We start from the raw sequence: 20,478 nt of genomic DNA on the forward strand, positions 1-20,478 counted from the left end.
CTTGCCCCATCTCCGCCCCGCCGCGCATGATGGGGAAAATTTCTTGCCCCATCCCCGCCCCTTAAGGCCCCGTGAAGACCCGCGAAGCCCCGCCCTATACCGTAAAACTTTATTTCTTGTTAATTTTCCCTATAACTATTACCATTTTTTCAAATAAAATGACATGTTTCAATATTAAAAATATACTTGAAATTATAAATAAATTTATCCTATCAAATCAAACTAATTTTTAGCAAAAACTAAATAATATTATTTAAATGTTTAACAAGACAATGTCACAACAAAAATCTCATAGTATGACACAAAAATCTCATATTATATTAATGATGAACAGTAAGTTGAGAAAGACATTTGAATCATGAATGAAAAGACAAAAAAAAAGAGTTAAAATCGGTACCTTATTTCCAACTTTGCTTGAGAGAAAAGAGAGGTAAAACCACGTTAGGTAGAATAAAATAAGTTGATGATATTTTTGTTTAAATAGTAGGATTTTAGAGTATGAAAAAATTATAACTTAATCCTTATTAACGCGGGGTGGGGTGGGGATGGGGCGGGGCGGGTCTAAAATGTGTAAACCCATCCCCGCCCCGCCCCATGATGCGGGTCTAAAATCTCGCCCCATCCCCACCCCATCACCTTTGCGGGGCGGGGAAAACCTGCACGGGGCGAAGCGGGGAGGGGCGGGTCAAGCGGGGCGGGGAAAAATTGCCATCCCTAGAGGGGAGGGGGTGGGGGGGTTAATGTGTAATTCAAGAAGTAAACTCCTTTTGTCTCTTCTTTCTTTCTTTTTCCCCTTTGATTTCTATTCCTTGTGTTTTCTGTTTTCTTTCCTGAACCGAAAAAAGAGAAATATCATTTTCTTCCCTATTTTCCTCCTTTTTTCTATCCCTTCTATTTTCACTCTAATCAAATGGAGCGTAAGAGAAGTTGGCTTGTCACAAGACTCACAACTCACAAATCAGCATTGACAAATGTGGCAACCAAGAGTGCTGGATAGCCTGGACCCACACGGTGCTATAATGCACCCAACAGATTGGCCAAGTAAGGGTACAGGCCTACAGGGTAAGCGGACTCTTATAACGCCAATGCCGAGAAGTCCAAGCTTGCGTATAGTGACAAAGACTTAAAAAGGCAAGTCATTGAAGTGAAAGTTTTATGGGAATGAGCTGTCGAAACTTGAATCTAAGTCCTTACTCGTTTGTAGTGAGCAAAGACTTAGAAAAGCGAGTCACTGAAAAGAGAATGAGATATCGAGTCATACGCTAAACGTGATTGTTAATGTGATTTTTCTTTTTAATCCAACCATTTTAAAAAGAAAAGACTAAAATTACATCTATTTTACCCGAATACTCTGGGAGTATTCTCCTTCTCTCTCACAGAGGATTAGGCCTCATGTGAGTGAGACCCACTCTTCTTTAACATTAAGAGGGAGGAAGTGTACTTCAGGAGAATACAATAGTGCATGGCTCCTTTATGTTGCGACAGGCAAAGAAAACCAAGGGAATAAACCCTGTAAACTCACTTGATTAGTTGGTTGATACACCAATTGGAAAATCAATGAAAGCCTTTTCAGCTCTGTTTGTATACTCCTTCTTACTCTCCTTTTTAAGAACCTCCAATACACTAGACACCATCACTCCAAGCCAATTTGTCAGAGATGGTGAGACTTTGGTTTCAGCTAGTAGATTCTTTGAATTGGGATTCTTCAGCCCGGGTAGTTCGAAAAGCCGATATGTGGGAATATGGTTCGTGGTATCTAATGACACAGTTGTATGGGTAGCCAACAGAGAAACCCCACTTGGAAATCACCATGGAGTTATAAAGGTTACCAACGAGGGAATTCTTGTCCTTCTTGATAGCACAAATATTACTATTTGGTCATCCAATACATCAAGAACTACAGGGAATAAGATCAATAATCGAACGGCACAGTTATTGGATTCAGGAAATCTTGTTGTGAAAGATGGAAATATTGATAGTCTTTTGTGGCAAAGTATTGATCATCCTTGCGACACGTTACTATCTGAAATGAAGATTGGATGGGACTTAGTTAGTGGTCTAGATAGGTATTAACATCTTGGAAGAGCACAGAAGATCCTGCTCCAAGTGAAATTTCAGCAGGGTTAGATCGTCGAAGGCTCCCACAAGTTGTTGTTATGAAGGGAGACAAGATAAAGGTTAGACTAGGGTCTTGGAATGGCCTTAGTTTTACGGGGACCCCATGGTTAACGCCACAGTTAAGTCCGAGTCCATGGTTAACCCATGAATTCGTGATGAATGAGAGAGAGATTTATTATGAGTGGAAAGACCTAAACAATACTATTTTCTTCAGGTATGTGTTAAATGTAAATATTATAATTAAATAATTAAATTTACTATTTTTTAACTGTATAAGTTTTTGAGATAATTGTTTCAAAAAAAAATTGAAATAATTAGTGATTTATTATGGTATCAATTTTTTTTATTGTTTTATAATTTGACAATTACAATAATGGAGGGTATGAAATACTAGTTCTCCTTGAGAATAGACAATGTCACGTGGGGGAGAGTATTTTTATTTATTTATTATAATTAATTTCTTATAATTCATTAATTACAATAATTTGAAGGGGAATGGATTTGAATCCTGATTTTCCTTATAAAAGAGAGCAAACAATTTTGCATGTGAGAGGATGTTAAAATAATGATTAAAAGTACTATTTCCTAATAACTTAAGTTTTGGGAGCAATTGGTAATCAGTCAAAATGAGAAAAATACTTGTTATGAGTATAATTGAATAAACTTCTTACTTTTGAGAAATTTTGTTCTCTCAAGGGGTGCGTTAAACCCATCAGGCATTGCGTTGGGCTTTAGATGGATGGATCACACCAAAAGTTGGGAGCTTATAACTACAAGCCAATCAGATGTGTGTGAAAATTATGGCCACTGTGGGGCATACGCTAGTTGTAATATCAATAAGTATCCTGATCCTGAATGTGCATGCTTGAAAGGATTTATACCAAAATCTCCAAAAGATTGGAATACAGCAAATTGGTCTGGTGGGTGTGTTCGTGGGACTCCACTAGGTTGCAATGATGGAGATGGGTTCCTCACCTATAAGAGTGTGAAATTGCCAGACACATCTTCTTCTTGGTTTGATAGGAACATGAGTCTCAAGAAATGTGTTTGGAAAACTGCTCATGCAAAGCATATGCCAATTTAGATATTAGGAATGGAGGAAGTGGTTGCTTGCTTTGGTTTGCTGACTTGGTTGATTTAGTAGTGCTCCAAATGGATGGGCAAGACCTCTATATTCGTGTGGCCTCTTCAGTACTGGGTATCATCTTTGCTTTTCTTTTATTATCTAGTTATTTTATTTTCAAGTAATGCTACCAAGACAACACTTTTGACAACTTTTTTTAACAACGACTAAAATATTTTGTTGTGCTTGGAATAACGTTAGTTTTCACCTATATCATCAAAAGTATTGTAGTTTAATTGACACTTCTTAGTATTTTCAACAAGAAAATCTAGGACTCAAATCTCTCTTCCCATTGTAACTATCGGATTATCAAATAAATAATTTTTTTTTTTTTAAATCACCTTTGTCCACCACAAAAAAACATTTTTATTATGTCCCCCAATCATTATAAAATTATATATTACATTATCAACTACTATGTAAAAATAAAATATAAATTAAATAAATAAATAAAACAATGTCTTATAATTGTGCCAAGTGATGGTCCTTTACGTTTCCAAACTTCATATTTTCTTCTTTCCCCATGTGGCACAATATAGACGTATTAAAATTTTAAAAATCTTTACGTAATATGAACCAAGTAAAACTCAATTGTTGTTGCCAAAAGTTTCATAAAATGCCAAACAAGTTTTACCATACATCTTAGAAGATTACCATTAAAAGAAAAGAAAATTTTATATGGTATAAAATTTATATGGCACATCATAAAGTAAAAAACAAAAAAAATACAAAAGAAAAGTGATGAAAATTAGTATGGCAAATCATATAGTAAAAAATATAAGTTTGTTGACTATACTTTTGATATTTCAGATCATACTGAGAAGAGCAGGCAAAGGCCAAAAAAACCAAGTAATAATCGTAAATCTGTAGTGCAATACTATTCATGATAATGCTCGCACTGGGGATGTTCTCATATGTGAGGAGGAAGAAACTTAGAAAGGAAGGTAATTTATATGACATGGATTCTTACAATTTTTTATGCATGATCATAGATTTTTAGCCAGGTAATTTGAATCTGAAATCTTTAAACCGTAAGAAACCTTAGATAAGGTGGTCAACAATTTGCTTTTAGCTATACAATTGTCGAAATTATTTCTACTCAATGACTCCCTTACTATCTCAGGAATAATTATAAGATGCCAAAATGATTCTAACAATGAAGGATGGAACAAAGATATGGAGTTACCGATCATTGATCTGATAACCATATCTAATGCCACTGATAACTTTGCAATAAACAACAAGTTAGGAGAAGGTGGCTTCGGATCTGTATACAAGGTAAATAACAACCTAACCAGTTGAACTATTTTCTTTTCCAAACTTAACTGAACTTTTTCCTTTTAGGGCACATTGCATGGGGGGCAAGAAATAGCAGTAAAGAGACTTTCAAAGAATTCTGGACAAGGATTCAATGAGTTCAAAAATGAAGTTACATTAATTGCCAAACTTCAGCACCGCAACCTTGTGAAGCTGCTCGGTTGTTGCATTCGAAAAAATGTTAATCTATGAATACATGCACAACAAAAGCTTGGACTCATTTATTTTTGGTTTGAACTTTGATCCTCGTTATTGAATCAAGCACATTTATGTTTAGCCATTTCATCTTCTATTTATGAATTATGTTGTTCAGATTTTAGCCAAGTATGTACTAACAACAACATGAAAATCGACAAACCAGACGAAGAGTAGACTACTTGATTGGTGTATGCGCCACAACATTATCGGTGGCATTGCTAAAGGGCTTCTTTACCTTCATGAAGATTCTAGATTAAGAATTATCCATAGAGATCTCAAAGCTAGCAATATCCTTCTAGATAATAATATGAACCCAAAATTTTCTGATTTTGGCCTTGCTAAAATATTTGGGGGAGATCAAACAGAGGCTGATACCAATAGAATTGTTGGAACACAGTGAGTATTCTCAAACTTCTTTTATGGTTTCTGCTTGGAGTTTTTTTTTTTTTTTGTTTTTTTTTTTTTAACTTTTTTTTAATTTTACAGTGGTTATATGCCTCCTGAGTATGCCGGGTATGGACATTTCTCAGTGAAAACCGATGTTTTTAGCTTTGGAGTTTTAGTACTAGAGATTATGAGTGGGAAGAAGAGCAAGGAATTGTGTAACTCTGACCAACACCTTAATCTTTTAGGACAAGTAAGTATTTTCATTGACATTCCACTATTTCAATGATATTAGGATATCTCCATTCGAAATGGATACATTTAATGCTTCAAATTAAATATTATAAATTTAAGGTGTATCTAGTATCATGTTATAAAAAATTTTAAATGACAGACACTTGTAAAAAAAATATTATTCGTGAAATGAACTCTCTATTTCAAGTGAGTATTGACATGCGAAATCATTCGGTCATGTAATTCTAGTGTTCCAACAATATCTGGATTTTGTTTTAGGCATGGACACAATGGATTGAAGATAAGCCAATGGATCTGATAGATAAATTCTTAATCTTAGGCGACTCCTGCATTTTATTGAAGTGTTACGATGCACTCATGTGGGTTTGTTATGCGTACAACAAAAACCAGAAGATTGGCCAAACATGTCATCCGTGGTTCTAATGTTAAGCAGTGATAATTCATTGCCCAATCCAAGGCAGCCAGGTTTTTTTACAGAAAAGGCTTTACTTGGAGAAGATTATTCCTCACGAAATGAGATCACATGTACAATGTTAGAAGTAGTGCCGGCCCTTCCCTTAGGCCAATTAGGCAATTGCCTAAGGCCCCAAGTGGAAGGGAGGCCCCAAAATTTTAGAAAAAAAATTAGGTAGTAGGAGCAAAAAAAAAAAAAAAAAATTATTTTCAGATAAAGCCTTATTTTCAGCACATCCTTTTAACCAAAAAATAAAAATTTTGGTAGATCCGATTATACATTGGCTCTAAACAAAATCATTGTCCAAAAATAATATTATTATCCTCTAGACAAACCAAAAATCAATAAGATAAACTACAAATCTGTTCTAAAAGATTAACCACAAAACAATCACAAATCAAAACAAATAAAACAACTCAAATCCCTAAAATTTTTAGTTTTACCGTTCCTCAAATCCCTTTGCAGCTTTGCCTCTTTCTCTCTGCTTTCCGCCTCTAGCCTCTCTCATCTCAAGCAAGCTTGCATTTCTCCGCCTCTCTGATTCCTAATCCTTCTCATCTCAAGAAAGCTTGCCTCTGCACCTCTCCTCTAGCCTCTAGGTTTTGAGTTCTCTTAGTGCGGCTCTGCTATCAGGTAGTGCGCTTCAGTGCTTGGCTTCTTTTTTTTCTTTTTTCTTTTTTGATGAATGGGCGCTTGGCTTCAGACTTTCTCTAATCTCTACACGTTTTATTTGCTTGGACAGTTGGACTTATTAAGTAACTTCAGATTAAAAATTGGGCCGCCATCCGCTGCCTGGATGTGTTTCATGTTGTTTGGGTTTTTTTTTTTTTGGGTTATACTGTTATGTGTTATAGAAATTAGATATGATTTGTTTTGTGCTTTTTTTAGATGGGTCTTATTAATAAGCCTTGTGTTATGGTTGTGCTTAAATTTTTGTTATGATTGTGCTTAATTTTTTTTTAAATTTTAATCTTGTGTTTATATATATATATATATATATATATATATATATATATATATTTTAGTTAGTGGTAATATATTAAATAAGTATTTATTTATGCAGGTTGAAATTGCTAAAAACTTATTATTGTTCGGTGAAACTACAACAATACTTTTTATATAAATCAGGTTCTATTTCTCATTTACTCTACACTTGAAAGTTATTTTTTATTTTAGTCTTTATAAATATATTGTTTGATTAGAAATGTCTACTAGAAAATATGCATCTGGATATGAAAACTTAAAAATAAATAAATAAACCCCATTTTTAGTTCTCGCCTAAGGCCCCAAAATATCTAGGGCCGGCCCTGGTTAGAAGCAAGGTAGGGTATCATCAATTGAGACTCGACAGCAAAATGGAGTGACGGAAAAAGAAAGTTGCAAGATGCTGCTGTTCATATTAGAAAACTGGAAATGTATGAATATGAACTTCATTGATTAGAGTGGAAAATGATTTCTGTTTTTATACAAGAGGGAAGAGCATAACTGCCACCCAAACTAATAACAAAGGTAAAACTACATTTGTTTAGATCTATTTATTCAACTTTCACTTAATCATCTTTTCAGTCTTGTCTTCTTCAAGCTATTGTTTCTCCTTTCTTCCATCATTCTGATAGTTGACAACAGAACATACGGTTTAATATCTTTTGTTTAGAGAAATGGAGCCTTCATACCGAATGATATCACGTATGGAAATTCATGCATTTCGTGTGAAGTAGTGCTTATTTTCGCTAAACCTATATGCAATTATAAGGATGGAGTCTTTAACACTTTTGCTGAATTGTACATCATAGTATCATCCCCACTCCCCATGCATCATCAATTCCTTAATTTTTACTCCTTACTGCTAATAATAATAATAAAAGCTATTAAATGATGATTACTTTTTTCCCCTTTTCCTAATTTCCTCTTGTGTCACATACTGGAAGAGCTTATGTCTAACGAAATCCATTGACACATTTATTTTCTTTTTAAATCTAAATTTTTGCATCTTAGAAACTTTTTTTTTAAGATAAATGTTTGCATCTTAGAAACTTATCCCCAAGACAAGTTGCATGGTTTTGGTTTAAACAATAATTAAGCTCTTGCTTAATGGTGGAGTCAAAAAAAAAATTTCTAAGGAGACCAAGCTAATTATATCAATAATTTTTAAATCCTCAAAATAACACACATATGTGTGTAATTTGTATTTAATAAATGTATTTATCATGATTTATTATATATATTATTTTCATGTATATAATAAAATTCCATCCTATCAGTTTTTTATAAATAATTTTCTTTCATTAAGTAATGTGTAAATATTTTTAAAGAAATATTAATCAGAGTTAAAGTTTATTGAACATTTTAAATAAGGTTTTTTTTTTGTTAATCAACTAAAGATTACACATTAGAATATAATAACAGTTTTAAAAACATTAAATGTATTATGGATTAAAGGTTTTCAAGAAACATTAGTCAATAAACACAATGACAGTGGAACTTTGGGGACTCAAGGATGGTCTGCCTGAATATCCATAAGATTATCATAGAAGTAGATGCTAAATCAACTTGATATCCTCAATTCAGGTACTAACTCAGTTTATATGTCTAAAATTTTGAGATAAACGGATAAGGATACTTGAATGTTTTATTTAACTATTACCTAGTAGTTGGTTGAGTTTTCCTACTTGGGGGCTCCTATATGAACTCTGTATGAGCTCCTAAATAAAAATTGAAAAATTACAGAACGATTTAATAGTCAAATTCAAAAGAATTCTGCGCTATGCACAAAGTGGATCTTTACATTTACTTGGGATAAAGAACATACTACTTACTCCAGTTTGAACATTTTAATCCCCAATCTATGACTCTACATGCCTAGAGGGCAGATCATTTCCTGAATAATAAACTATGAATTAATATGTATTATAGAGTAGAGAGCCTAAATCTTGGTAGTATATGATAAATTGCCTACTTTCCTCTGTTTTGTCTACTTTAAGCAACATCAGAAATGATAAAAACAAAAGATTGAAACATATATATATATATATAAATAATAAAGTAAAAACTCTTACCATCTTGGTTGTTCAGAAATGAGAACCCACAAAGACAAGCTGAGACATGTATCCAGCACCTAAAGAATAAAACATCCTTGTCAACCTCATAAATATTACAACATGAATCACAACCACTTATAACCCAAATCACACAAGGAACCCTTACAGGCGCAAGCACACATATAGAGTTCAATTAATTATAACAATAATTATTTCATGCATTGGTTATGCATCTTCCCTTTTAGAGTGGACAGGCTTTACAGTTCTATGGGACCCATACTGTGAGGGATGATGCCTATATCCAGCTCACACAATGTCATTTAATGGATATACATATCATCTCTCTAAAAATGGACCCACGACGCGAAAGACACGTTAGATACCTTCTTCAACTCTGGGCATCAACATCATCATCATCATCATCATAATCATCATCATCATCATAATCATCATCATATCATGACATATAAAGCAGCGTATGGTTAATTCCAATTCCACTCTCTAATGCTTTACAAAACAACATTCAATTTTGTCTAAATCTAACGAATTCGGAAATTGTGAATCAGATCAAATAGTATTATACTCCACAAAGTCCATATATATATATATATATATATATATATATTGCAAAATTTTCAATATTATACTAATAATATTTACAATATTTTAATACTATAAAGCACAAAAAATACTTGGTGTGGTTCAAAAAAATATAACGAAACTCGAAAATTGCTGACGGACCAATCTGGATAGCATAAAAGATCGTTTATTTGCCAAGAAAATGTAGGAAAATCAAAGAAAAACTCTTTTGAGTAGCACAATTCAACGACTCGGCCAGCTTTACATATTGAATACTACGAAGATAATGAGATAAAATTCAGAGAGATAAGATTGCTGAGATCTGAGAAAGAGAGCTTACCGGCTAGCTTGGTCTACTTGATACTTCCTCTTCTAAATTCTAATTCTGTGAGAGAGAAAACAAAAACGAGTGGGAAATTATTACGAAAGAAAGGAGATAGATATAGGAGATTGGTTTTAATTATGGGCTTTTTTCTGGGCCTAGTGCTTAGTGAGTAGCCGATTATGTTAACAGTTGGGTGCATTTTTGCATTTAGCCCAAATTCTTTGATTGGACTATTTGTTTAACTAAAAGTCTTACAAGCAAACACACTAATCAAATGGTGATTGAATTGTTCTCACCAAGTATTGGAAAAAAATCAAAAAGTATTTTGTATCAAATATACCGTGTCATCTGTATCAAAATTCAATAAACAAGAAATATGTGTACAAAAATAACTACAAACTAACACATGACTTTCAATTGTTAGTGGGTTAGTTATTTTTTGCTGACATGTCTCACACTTATTGAATTTTGATTCCGTTAGCATGATATCATTTGATACCAAATACCTTCTCGAGATCATGGTGCTTTGTATGTAATTTAATTTAAGTATAGGTAAATGTGCAAGTCACGGTAAAGTGTGTGTGTGTGTGTGTGTGTGTGTGAAAATGTGGATTAGGATTGGGTGCATTACCCCATCCCACTTTTTACTACTCTGACTTTTTTAGTTTTTATCACTTTTTTTATTTATGGGGTAATTACAGTAAACCCACCTGTGATTTGACATGCTTTCACTTTGCCTACCTGTGGTTTAAAATTAACACTTTACCCACCTGAACTTCAATCTGTTTGCTCTCCGTTACCCACCTCACCCTCAAACATTAGAAAAACACCCTTTTGTTAAAAATCAAAACATAACATGGATCAAAAACACGAACCATTGAAACTTTTCCTCACGAGTCTTAAAAACACGAAAAACCCCCTTCTGCATCTGATATTGAAATCACGCTGGAAGAATAAACCTAGACGAGCAATGGGTTGTTCGAGGGACTAAAATCTTGGTAAGAAATCAGTCTTTGTTTGGGTTTTTAATTTGGGTTTGTGGTTGTTTTATAGTTTTTGAGTAATCAGTCAATGGTCAATGTTACATGTAACAAAATGAGAATATTGGTTGTGTTTGTTGATGTTTATGAAAAATGTGACCACCTGTTGTTTGTTTATGGGCTTTTGTCTGTTGTGGTCATTGTGTCTCAAAGTGGACCCAAGTTTCTGTTGGGTTCAAATTTTAGTATTTGCATGTGCTTATTAGTAAAAGAGAAACAAAAGCAAAGTAGAAAATGTGGTCCATCTAATGTGTGTGTTGCATCCAAAAAGCAAAACAGAAACATACAAGTGTTTACTCTTTATGTGTCTGTTGTTTACAATTCTTTAATTGTCTAGGTGTCAAATGGTAATTTGCTATTGCAAATGGATGATGAGGAAGTGAAATTCGAGGTTCATTATGGGGGTACCTTTCTATGGAACCCAAGTTTAAAAAACTTTGGTGGGAAAGTTGAAATAGTTTATAAGGATCAGGGACAGACCCAGGTGGGGGTCTAAGGGGGCCCGGGCCCCCTTGGGCCCAAAAAAAAAAATTTAGCAGGTTAAATTTTCCAAAAAAAAAAAATATAGGCTTAGGCACCCCTTAGTTTTTAGCTCAACCCCCCCTCCCAAAAATCATGAATGCCTAGCCTAGTCGGCCAGCCCAGGAGGCAAGAGCCCATGACTAAAAAAAAAAGAAAAAAAAAACTCAGCATTCCAAAACGGAAAAACCTAACAGAGAAAGTGAAAGACGAAGGAAAAAAAAAAATGAATAAGATAGATAGTGAGGTAAGACAGAGAGATAGAGACTACCCAGACGCTGACGCAACGCCGCCATCATCACCATGCCGACGCGAGAGACTACCCAGTACGGCAGTACCCACGCCGACGTCGCAATCATCATGCGAGAGTCTCAATTGTCGCCGCCGCCCACGTGGGACCCATCTTGCCGCCGCCGCCAATTGCTCGATCTGCCTAGCCCAGCTTCATTGCTGCAGCCTTTATAAGTATTTAATCTATCATTTCCATTAAAACCTAATAAAATGTTTGTGAATCTCAAAATCTAACAATCTGTGCTTATGGAGTGTTTGTGTTTTTACTGATGAAAAATGAGTGATGAACTGATTACTGATGTTGGTGATTCTGAATTGAATCTATGCTATGACCTATGGTGTTTTTTTTTTTGGCTTTTTGGCTTTGTGACTCTCTGTCACTTTGTGTTTGTGACTCTCTCTCTTGTATTATATAGATAAGAGAGAGAGAGAGAGAGAGAGAGAGAGAGAGAGTAGAGTTTGTAGAGATTACTTAGATTAGAGAATATTTGTTTGACTGTTTGTTTGTTCTTTGTTGACTGGTAGTTGAGCATAATAGGGACAAGTGACAGGAAAAAAAAAAAGTAAAGTTAAGAAAAGTTTTTGTTAGTAGTGCAGAATAAATTTATAGTGTCGGTAGTGCCGTAGTGGGATTGGGTTAGTGGGTCAATGTCAGAAAGATGGAGACAACACAAAGACAAAGATAAATAAAGGCAAACCAAAGACAAAATGAAAAAAAAAAAACAAAAACAAAAAAACAAACAAACAAATCATATAATATAGAAAATTGTCACACAAATTTAAGAAAATAACAATGATTCACTTGCGCCTATTGTTAATTCATAATGCTAAATTTATAATTAAATGCATCATGCATATTACCTGGATTCTAGTATTTGTCTTTAGTTAGTAATAACAACTGTTCGTGCGATAATATATATGATTCTTATTTTATTTGTAGATCATGAAAAAATCAACTACAATGCTTGATTTTTTCAAAAGAAAAGATTCAAATTCTTCCGAAGTTAACGTGGGATTGCCAACAACTAATGTTGCTATTCCAATTCTAGAAAATGTGGATGTTCCAATTCTAGAAAATATGCATTCCCCAATTCTGGAAAATGTCGATGTTCCAATCTCTGAAACACAATTTCAAAGAGTTGATCTTGATTCTTTGGATTATGATCTTGGAACACGCAAACAAATATGGGAATATCATGTTAATCAACCTGATGAAATTCAACGAGCTTACATTAAAATGGTCTGCACCAACCTCCTCTAAAGACATACAAAAAAAGTGGAAAGCATAATCGTAGCTTTCAAGCTTCTTGGTTTGAATATAATTCAACATGGCTTGAATATTCTCCTACAACAAATGCAGCTTATTGTCTACCCTGCTTTGTCTTTCATAATCCAAATGGGGTTGTGGGACAAAATACATTCATTGCTGGTGGATTTAGAAATTGGAAAAATGTTGGGGGCAAAGATTGTTATTTTCAAGGTCATATAGGAAAAGATCCTAACTCAGCTCATAGAGTTGCCGAGCAAAATGTGTAAGGATTTGATCAACCAATGACAGCATTTACAAAGGGTAGTTGATCATTTCACTACTGAACAAATTGCAAATAATCCGTTGCAACTGAAGGCCTCAGTTTTTATTGTCCGACATCTTGCCTTTCAAGCTATAGCTTTTAGAGGTCAAGATGAAAGTTTTAGTTCATTAAATCATGGGAACTTTCTTGAATCATTGGGTATTGTGACTTTTTGGAATGAGAAGGTTGTTGAAATAATAGAAAAAAGCTTCCAAAAATGCAACCTACACATCACCTAGGATTCAAAAGAAAATTCTACATGTTTTCTCAGCCAAAGTGAAGAAGGCCATTTAGGAAGAAATTGGTGATGCAAATTTTTTCATAATGGTTGATGAAGCTCGTGATAAGTCCATGAAAGAGCAAATGGCTATGGTTTTTAGATATGTTGATGCAGAAGGCTTTGTGAAAGAACTTTTTTTGGGCATATTCATGTTGTTGACATTGTGGCTTTGACTCTAAAGAAGGAGATATATATTCTTGTTTATCTCAACATTGCTTAGATATACAAAATATTCGAGGGCAAGGATATAATGGAGCAAGCAACATGCGAGGTATGTGGAATGGATTACAAGCTTTGATTTTGAATGATTTCCCATATGCTTACTACATCTATTGTTTTGCACATCGCTTATAATTGGCATTAGTAAAAACATCAAAACAAGTTGTCCCCATTAGTGGGTTTTTTCTTAAATTGCTTTTTCTAATCAAAATTGTTAATGCTTCATGCAAGCGTAATGAGCAATTGAAAGTTGTAAATGCTAATGAAATAGCACGTTTGATTGATCTTTAAGAGCTTGAGACTGGAAGTGGACTTAATCAAATTGGCACTTTACAACGACCTGTAGAAACACGTTGGAGTTCACATTTTAGATCAATTTTAACTTATTAAGAATGTTTACTTCAACTGTTGAAGTTTTACTAAATACAATTGATGATGCAATTGATGGAGAACATCAGGCAAAAGTAGAGTCAGCTTATAATGGTTCAACTTCATTTGAATTTGTCATCATCTTGCATCTTAAGAAGGAAACTATGGAGATCACTGATAAACTTTGTCAAACTTTGCAAAGCCAATCTCAAGACATTTTAAATGTCATGCATTTAGTTTCATCTACTAAAGCACTTATCCAAAAATTTAGAGATGATGGATGGGATAGCTTACTCACCACTGTGATATCATTTTGTGAGAAGCATTGCATTGATGTCCTAGATATGAATGCTTGCTATGTTGCAAGATGAGTTTGAGCTCGTAATCAGTAAGATAACGTTAGAATTGGGCATCATTATCAAGTAAATATTTTTTATACTGCAATAGATTCATAACTACAGGAACTAAATCATCGGTTTAATGAAGATGCAATGGAATTACTTAGGCTTAGCTCAGCTTTAGAACCTCGAGAGGCATTAAAATATTTCAAAAGTAGTGATCTTTGTTTGTTGATAAAGAATTTCTATCCACAAGATTTCACAGATTATGACAAACAAGTGTTGGAGAAAGAGCTTTATCATTTTAAGCATAATGTAGTCCAGGATCCAGAGTTCAAAAAATTGAAAAGTTTATCGGAGTTGTGTCAATGGTTAGTGAGAACTAGAAATTCAGAACACTACAAACTTGTTTATAGAATGGTGAGACTTGTGCTTACTCTTCCAATTTCTACTGCTACTACAAAGTGAGTATTTTCAGCTATGAAAGTTGTCAAAACTAACCTTCGAAACAAAATAGAAAATGATTTTTTGACGGACTCTTTGATGTTATACATTAAAAAGGATATAACTTCAACATTTAGTTTGGATTCAATTGTAGATGATTTTGAAGATTTGAAAGAGCGTCGAGTTCCCTTTTTATAAATGATTGTATTAAGAAACAATAGTGTTTCATGTTTTTTGTTTTTGTTGGTAGATGATTGTATCTTAATATATTAAAAAATAATGATTTTTGGGTATTTGTCTTGGTTGATAGTTTATTAATATTATATGGATGCGTATTTGAAATTTTTTTTCACTTAATCCCCGGTCCCCCCAGCTTGAAATTCGGGGTCCGTCCCTGATAAGGATCCTGATAGGCTTAGTTATTTTGAAATAGAAGGTATATGTGAGGAATTGGGGATTAATGAACCATCTAGGGTTCATTATTTAGCTCTTGGGGGCAACTTGGAGCAAGACTTGAGGATCATAGAAGATGATACAAATGTGGTGTCTATGTGTAAACTTAATGAGGGAGGGCCAAGAGACACAATCATACTATATGTAAAGAGTGGTCATGCTCCATTTGCAATTGAAGTTCCTAAAGGGGTTGGTCAAGGGGTTGGTGCAGGGGTTGGTCAAGGGGTTGTTACAGGGGGTGATGCTAGTGTGGGGGTAGAGGAGGAGTTTGATTGGTTGAATGAAAGTCTGGAAGGAGAAGACGTTGCTGATGATATTTTAGTAAGTCTTCTCCACCTCACAGTGTTCCACCTGAGCCTAACACTATTCCATCTAAGCCTAACATTGTTCCATCTCAACCAACCATTGATACACCTTAGTCAAACACAAATACACCTCAGCCAAACACAGATACATCTCAGCCAAGCAATGTTCCACCTCCAAACATAAATTTAGATAAAGAGTGGGCTAATCCAACTTTAGAAGATGATATTGCAAGTGTGGGCGATTCTGATGATGAGCAAAGGCCTGGCAACCCAGAATTCAATGAGCGGACTTATGTGACAAATGTTCAGTTGATAAAAGGAATGAAGTTTTCAAACTCCAAAGTTTTTAGGAAGGCTTTGAGAGAGTATGTGACTCAGCATCACATTAATATCAAGTGGAAGTTGAATGAGAAGAAGAAGATTTATGTACATTGTAAAAACAACTATGGATGGAGGTGTTATGCCTCAATGGTGACTGGAGAGTGCATATTTGAGATCAAGACACTTAATACAAAGTGTACCTATCCCCTAATATTTCAAAATGGGCAAGTTATATCAGCCTATGTGGCAAACAAGTTTTTGGAGGATTTTAGTAAGAATCCTAACTGGGAAGTCTCAGGTCTTAAGCACCATGTGACATAACAGATTTCAATTAATTTAAGTCTTAGTTAGGTGTATAGATCAAGAAAGACAGCTAGGGGTTTGATCACTGGGAATGAAGAGGCTCAGTATGACCTATTTAGAGATTATACAGAAATGATAAAGAGGAAAGATGTAGGAAGTAAGGTGATATTGCAAACAAGGATGGAAAATGAGAATGCAGAACCCAAGTTTAAAAGGATGTACATTAGGTACAATGCTCAGAAAAGTTGGATTTCTAAGTGGTTGTAGACCCTTTGTTGGGCTGGATGGATGCCATTTGAAAGGTAGGTTTGGTGGGCAATTATTGTCTGCCACTGCCAAGGATGGAAATGACAATATATTCCCAGTAGCAATGGCTGTGGTTGAGCAAGAGAATGAGGACAATTGGATCTGGTTCTTGGAGCTGTTTGTAGATAATATTGGTAGGCTAGAGGATCTCAATCTAGCATTCATCAATGACAGGCAGAAGGTATTATCATTTAGCTCATATTTATGACTTGATTACTTGCTTACTTGAATGCCTACTTGCATAGTTACTTATCTGAATGCTTACATGCTTACTTGCTGACATTAAATGCTTACTTGCTGACATTAAATGCTTACTTGCTTGCAATACTCAGGGCCTTCTACCTGCAATGGAGACTCTATTCCCAACTGTAGAGCACAAGTATTGTGTGAAGCACATATACAACAACTTCAAGGTTAGCCACAAGGGTATGGAGTTGAAGAGTGTATTGTGGAGGTGTGCTAGCACATGAGATAGGGAATTTGAGAGAGGGATGGACTATCTTAAAGTTTGGATGAAGAAGCTTGGAAGTACCTTGCAGATATAAAGCCTACACAGTGGACCAAATCCCACTTTTCTCCAAGGGCATTGAAAGATTTTCTAGTAAAATATCTGAGTGAGAGTTTTAACTCTATAATTGTGAAGGCTAGACACAAGCCAATATTATCAATGCTGAAGTGGATCAAAGTTAGGCTTATGAGTAGGCCACATATAAAGAAGATTGGCATAGAAAAGTATGGTGGCAAATTGTGTCCAAGCATACAAGACAAGTTGGAGAAGTTGAAATTAAAGTCTAAGAACTTTTGTGCAATGCCATCTGGGAAGTTTGTGTATAAAGTTGACAATGAGAGGGAAAGGCATGTGGTGAACTTGGTAGGGAGGACATGCAGTTGTAGAGTATGGAACTTGACAAGAGTCCCCTGCAAGCATGGAGTTGCGGCCATTTTTGTGAATTGTGAGAAACCAGAGGATTACACCTATCCATGCTACTATAAGGATGCTTATGAGCAGACATACAAGACACTCATACCTCCCATGCCTGGCCAGTCTAAGTGGATCTCAAGTGGCCAACCCAAGCCTATTGCACCTACTATCTATAAGCCACCAAGCAGGCCACCCATAAAGAGGAAATGAGATGCTGATGAGCCAAGGAACCCTTATAGGGTGTCTAGAGCAAACAAGCCAATGAGGTGTGGAAGGTGTCAAAAGGAAGGGCACAATGCAAGGGGATGCAAGGCCAATATCACTGGTGAGACACTATGGGAGATGAGAAAGAGAGTGCAGAAAGAGAAATCTGTAAGTTTTTACAAAAAAATTTTATTATAAGCAAAAGGCCAATAATTGACACTGTAAACATGCTCATATTTGGTTGTAAGCAAGGGGAAGGCCTTTTACATGCAAACAAGGATCCCAGGTCCCATCTTCATTACAAGCCCAATCTTCATCCCAAGCCCCATCCTTATCTCAACTCTTAGCATCATCTCAGCCCCTACCAACACATCAGCCTTATACTATGGCCTCATCCAACCAAATAGCAGGGTCACAGCCACCAAGTCAAACTCTATGGTCACAACAACCAATTCAATGGTACTTTTCAGACTTCAAGTATACAGGTAAGGGAGCTCCTTAGTTCTCTTCAAGCCAACCAACACCACACACCCCCGTAGAAACATAGGACATTGGAGCACTATCATCACAGCCTACAAGGCCACCTGCTACCAGAGGAGTTACTTTGAGAGGAAGGAGTAATGCAGCTAGGACACAGAAATGTAAAACAAGAGGTGGAAAGGCCAACAGTGGTGGGAGAGGCAGGGGCAATAAATGAAGCTTATGTCAAGACAATATTGTTGCTATGTATAAGTAGTGTTAGGACAATATGGTTCTGTGTTAGGGTTATATGTAATTTGTAGACTATGGCAGGACAAACAATTGTTGATTATATATGCTGTTAAAACACTGTTGTGATTTATTTGTATTTTTGTAAGTTTTGTAAACAAAGGCATGTGCAACTGTTTTGGTTGTTGTTGTACCAAATGTCCTATATTTACTAGTGGTTGATGAAAGATATATAGGTTTATGTGTGTATTTGTTGTCTTTTCTTGCAATTTGACAGATAGTTGTCATGCACTTTCAACACAAACACTTTACACAATGCACTTTAAAGTTTAAACAATTCACTTTCAACACAATTATCTTCACACAATGCACTTTATGCACAAACAAGTAACAGCATCCAACACAGTTCACATCATCCAACAAAACAACAAAACAAGAAGTCACAAGTTGCCAATTCACTCTAAACAAAAACACCAACAGCATCTAAAATAAATAACACTTTATCTTTAAAAAGTTTATATTATAAAATGGCTTCAAGCCAACAGCATCTAGCATCTTACATAGTTCTATTATAGTATAATTGAGGACCTGCTTATACATTACAACCCACTAGGCAGACTCAATTTCATCATTCCAACATTCTCACTTGAACTAAAACATGAAAACAACATAACCAAAACAACCAAACAAACAAAAAACCATGATAGAATTAGTGCAATTCTACACTCTCTCTCTTACTTTAAAACTCTCACTACTATCTCCTTGGCTTTAACAGAGGAAGCTCAAAACTTTATCTCCCTCTCAATGGCTATTGCTGCCCTTTCTTGAGCAATTTTTGCCATTTGGGTAGCTTCTGCTGCTATTTGCGTAGCTGCTCTTTCCCTTTCATTTGCAAGTTACAACTCATTCTGCAGTAAATCCAGCTTTTGTTGCACCAAATGGGTAGCTTCATTCCCACGCATACAAGTGGGATTATCAATCCATCGAAAAAAATGGCACTTGGGACCAACCTGTTCATAAATTGAATTGAACACATCACATTCCAAACTCACTTAAGTCAACTAGATTAAGTAAAAACTATACATACCTTATATCGGCTACAACCTAGAAAGCTTCTCCCAAAATTATCCACTGTCAAACTTGTTCTTAGCACACAAGTCTCATGTGTACACATATGCCCACTTAAACCTAAGAAATTTCCACTCGAAGAAGACATCGCTTATCAACTTTTGCCCAAATTTCCTATAAATCAAAGCTACCATTAAAAGTTGAAACCCCAACCCACATCAAGCAGAAATTTCATACATGGTGATGATGTATCTTTGAATATTCAATGCCTCAAGACAACCCAAAGTCAGAACCTCAACCTCACATGAAAGTGTTATGCACCACGATCAGAAAAATCAAAACCCCAGCTTAATACAAGGGCTTTTTGTGTTTCTAGGGCTCGTAAGGAAAAGTTTCAATGGTTCATGTTTTTGATCTGTGTTATGTTCTAATTTCTATTAAAAATGTGTTTTTCTAACGTTTGAGGATCAGGTGGGTAACGGAAAGCAAACAGATTGAAGTTCAGGTGAGCAAAGTGTTAAGTTTCAAACCACAAGTAGGCAAAGTGAAAACGAGTCAAACCATAGATGGGTTTTCTGTAATTTCTCCTTTATTTAATAGTTGAGATTGAAAGTTACTTTTTTTCGACTCTCAATCTCAGTCATTAATAGCTATTGTATTGTATCAGGTGCACCTGTTCTCAATTCTGAAAATGTGTGGTACTATAATTATTGCAAAATGTGTGTTGCTAATGGATTCCATTATCTCTCTTTAGCCCACACACAGCGGCATCTCCGTCTCTCAATTCAAATCACTAGCTTTCAAGTGCTCACAGAGTCACCAGCGAACAATTGACCAAGGTATACAGGGTAAGCAGGCTCAAATACTTGAATCTGACTAAACTAGTGCTTACTTAAAAAGACTTAAAAAGCAAGTCATGGAAAAGAAAGTTTTATTGGAAAGAGCTGTGAAGTCATACACGAAACGTGACTGTGATTGTGATTGTGATTGTGATTGTGATTGTGATTGTGATTTTTTAAATCTAAC

The 20,478-nt window shown here is 35.2% G+C and overlaps 1 protein-coding gene, 1 long non-coding RNA gene and 1 pseudogene across 2 annotated transcripts; 2 read left to right on the top strand and 1 right to left on the bottom strand.

Moving 5' to 3' along the window:
• Nucleotides 1-1,557: 1,557 nt before the first annotated feature.
• Nucleotides 1,558-6,397, top strand: LOC142636332 (G-type lectin S-receptor-like serine/threonine-protein kinase At4g27290; annotated as a pseudogene).
• Nucleotides 6,398-7,354: 957 nt separating this feature from the next.
• Nucleotides 7,355-11,711, bottom strand: LOC142608042 (uncharacterized). The gene is made up of 5 exons (XR_012839414.1): nt 11,622-11,711; nt 9,807-9,851; nt 8,906-8,964; nt 8,666-8,727; nt 7,355-7,458 (listed from the first exon to the last, which is right to left on the bottom strand). It is a non-coding gene; the product is annotated as an uncharacterized LOC142608042 (long non-coding RNA).
• Nucleotides 11,712-16,431: 4,720 nt separating this feature from the next.
• LOC142636341 (uncharacterized) lies at nt 16,432-17,682 on the top strand. The gene is made up of 3 exons (XM_075810532.1): nt 16,432-16,731; nt 16,883-16,963; nt 17,194-17,682. Exons 1-3 carry the CDS (start codon nt 16,432-16,434, stop codon nt 17,680-17,682), a joined length of 870 nt encoding a protein of 289 aa, XP_075666647.1.
• Nucleotides 17,683-20,478: the final 2,796 nt, after the last annotated feature.

Source organism: Castanea sativa, chromosome 1 (assembly GCF_040712315.1).
Source record: "Castanea sativa cultivar Marrone di Chiusa Pesio chromosome 1, ASM4071231v1".
In the NCBI taxonomy this organism is placed as follows: Eukaryota; Viridiplantae; Streptophyta; class Magnoliopsida; order Fagales; family Fagaceae; genus Castanea; species Castanea sativa.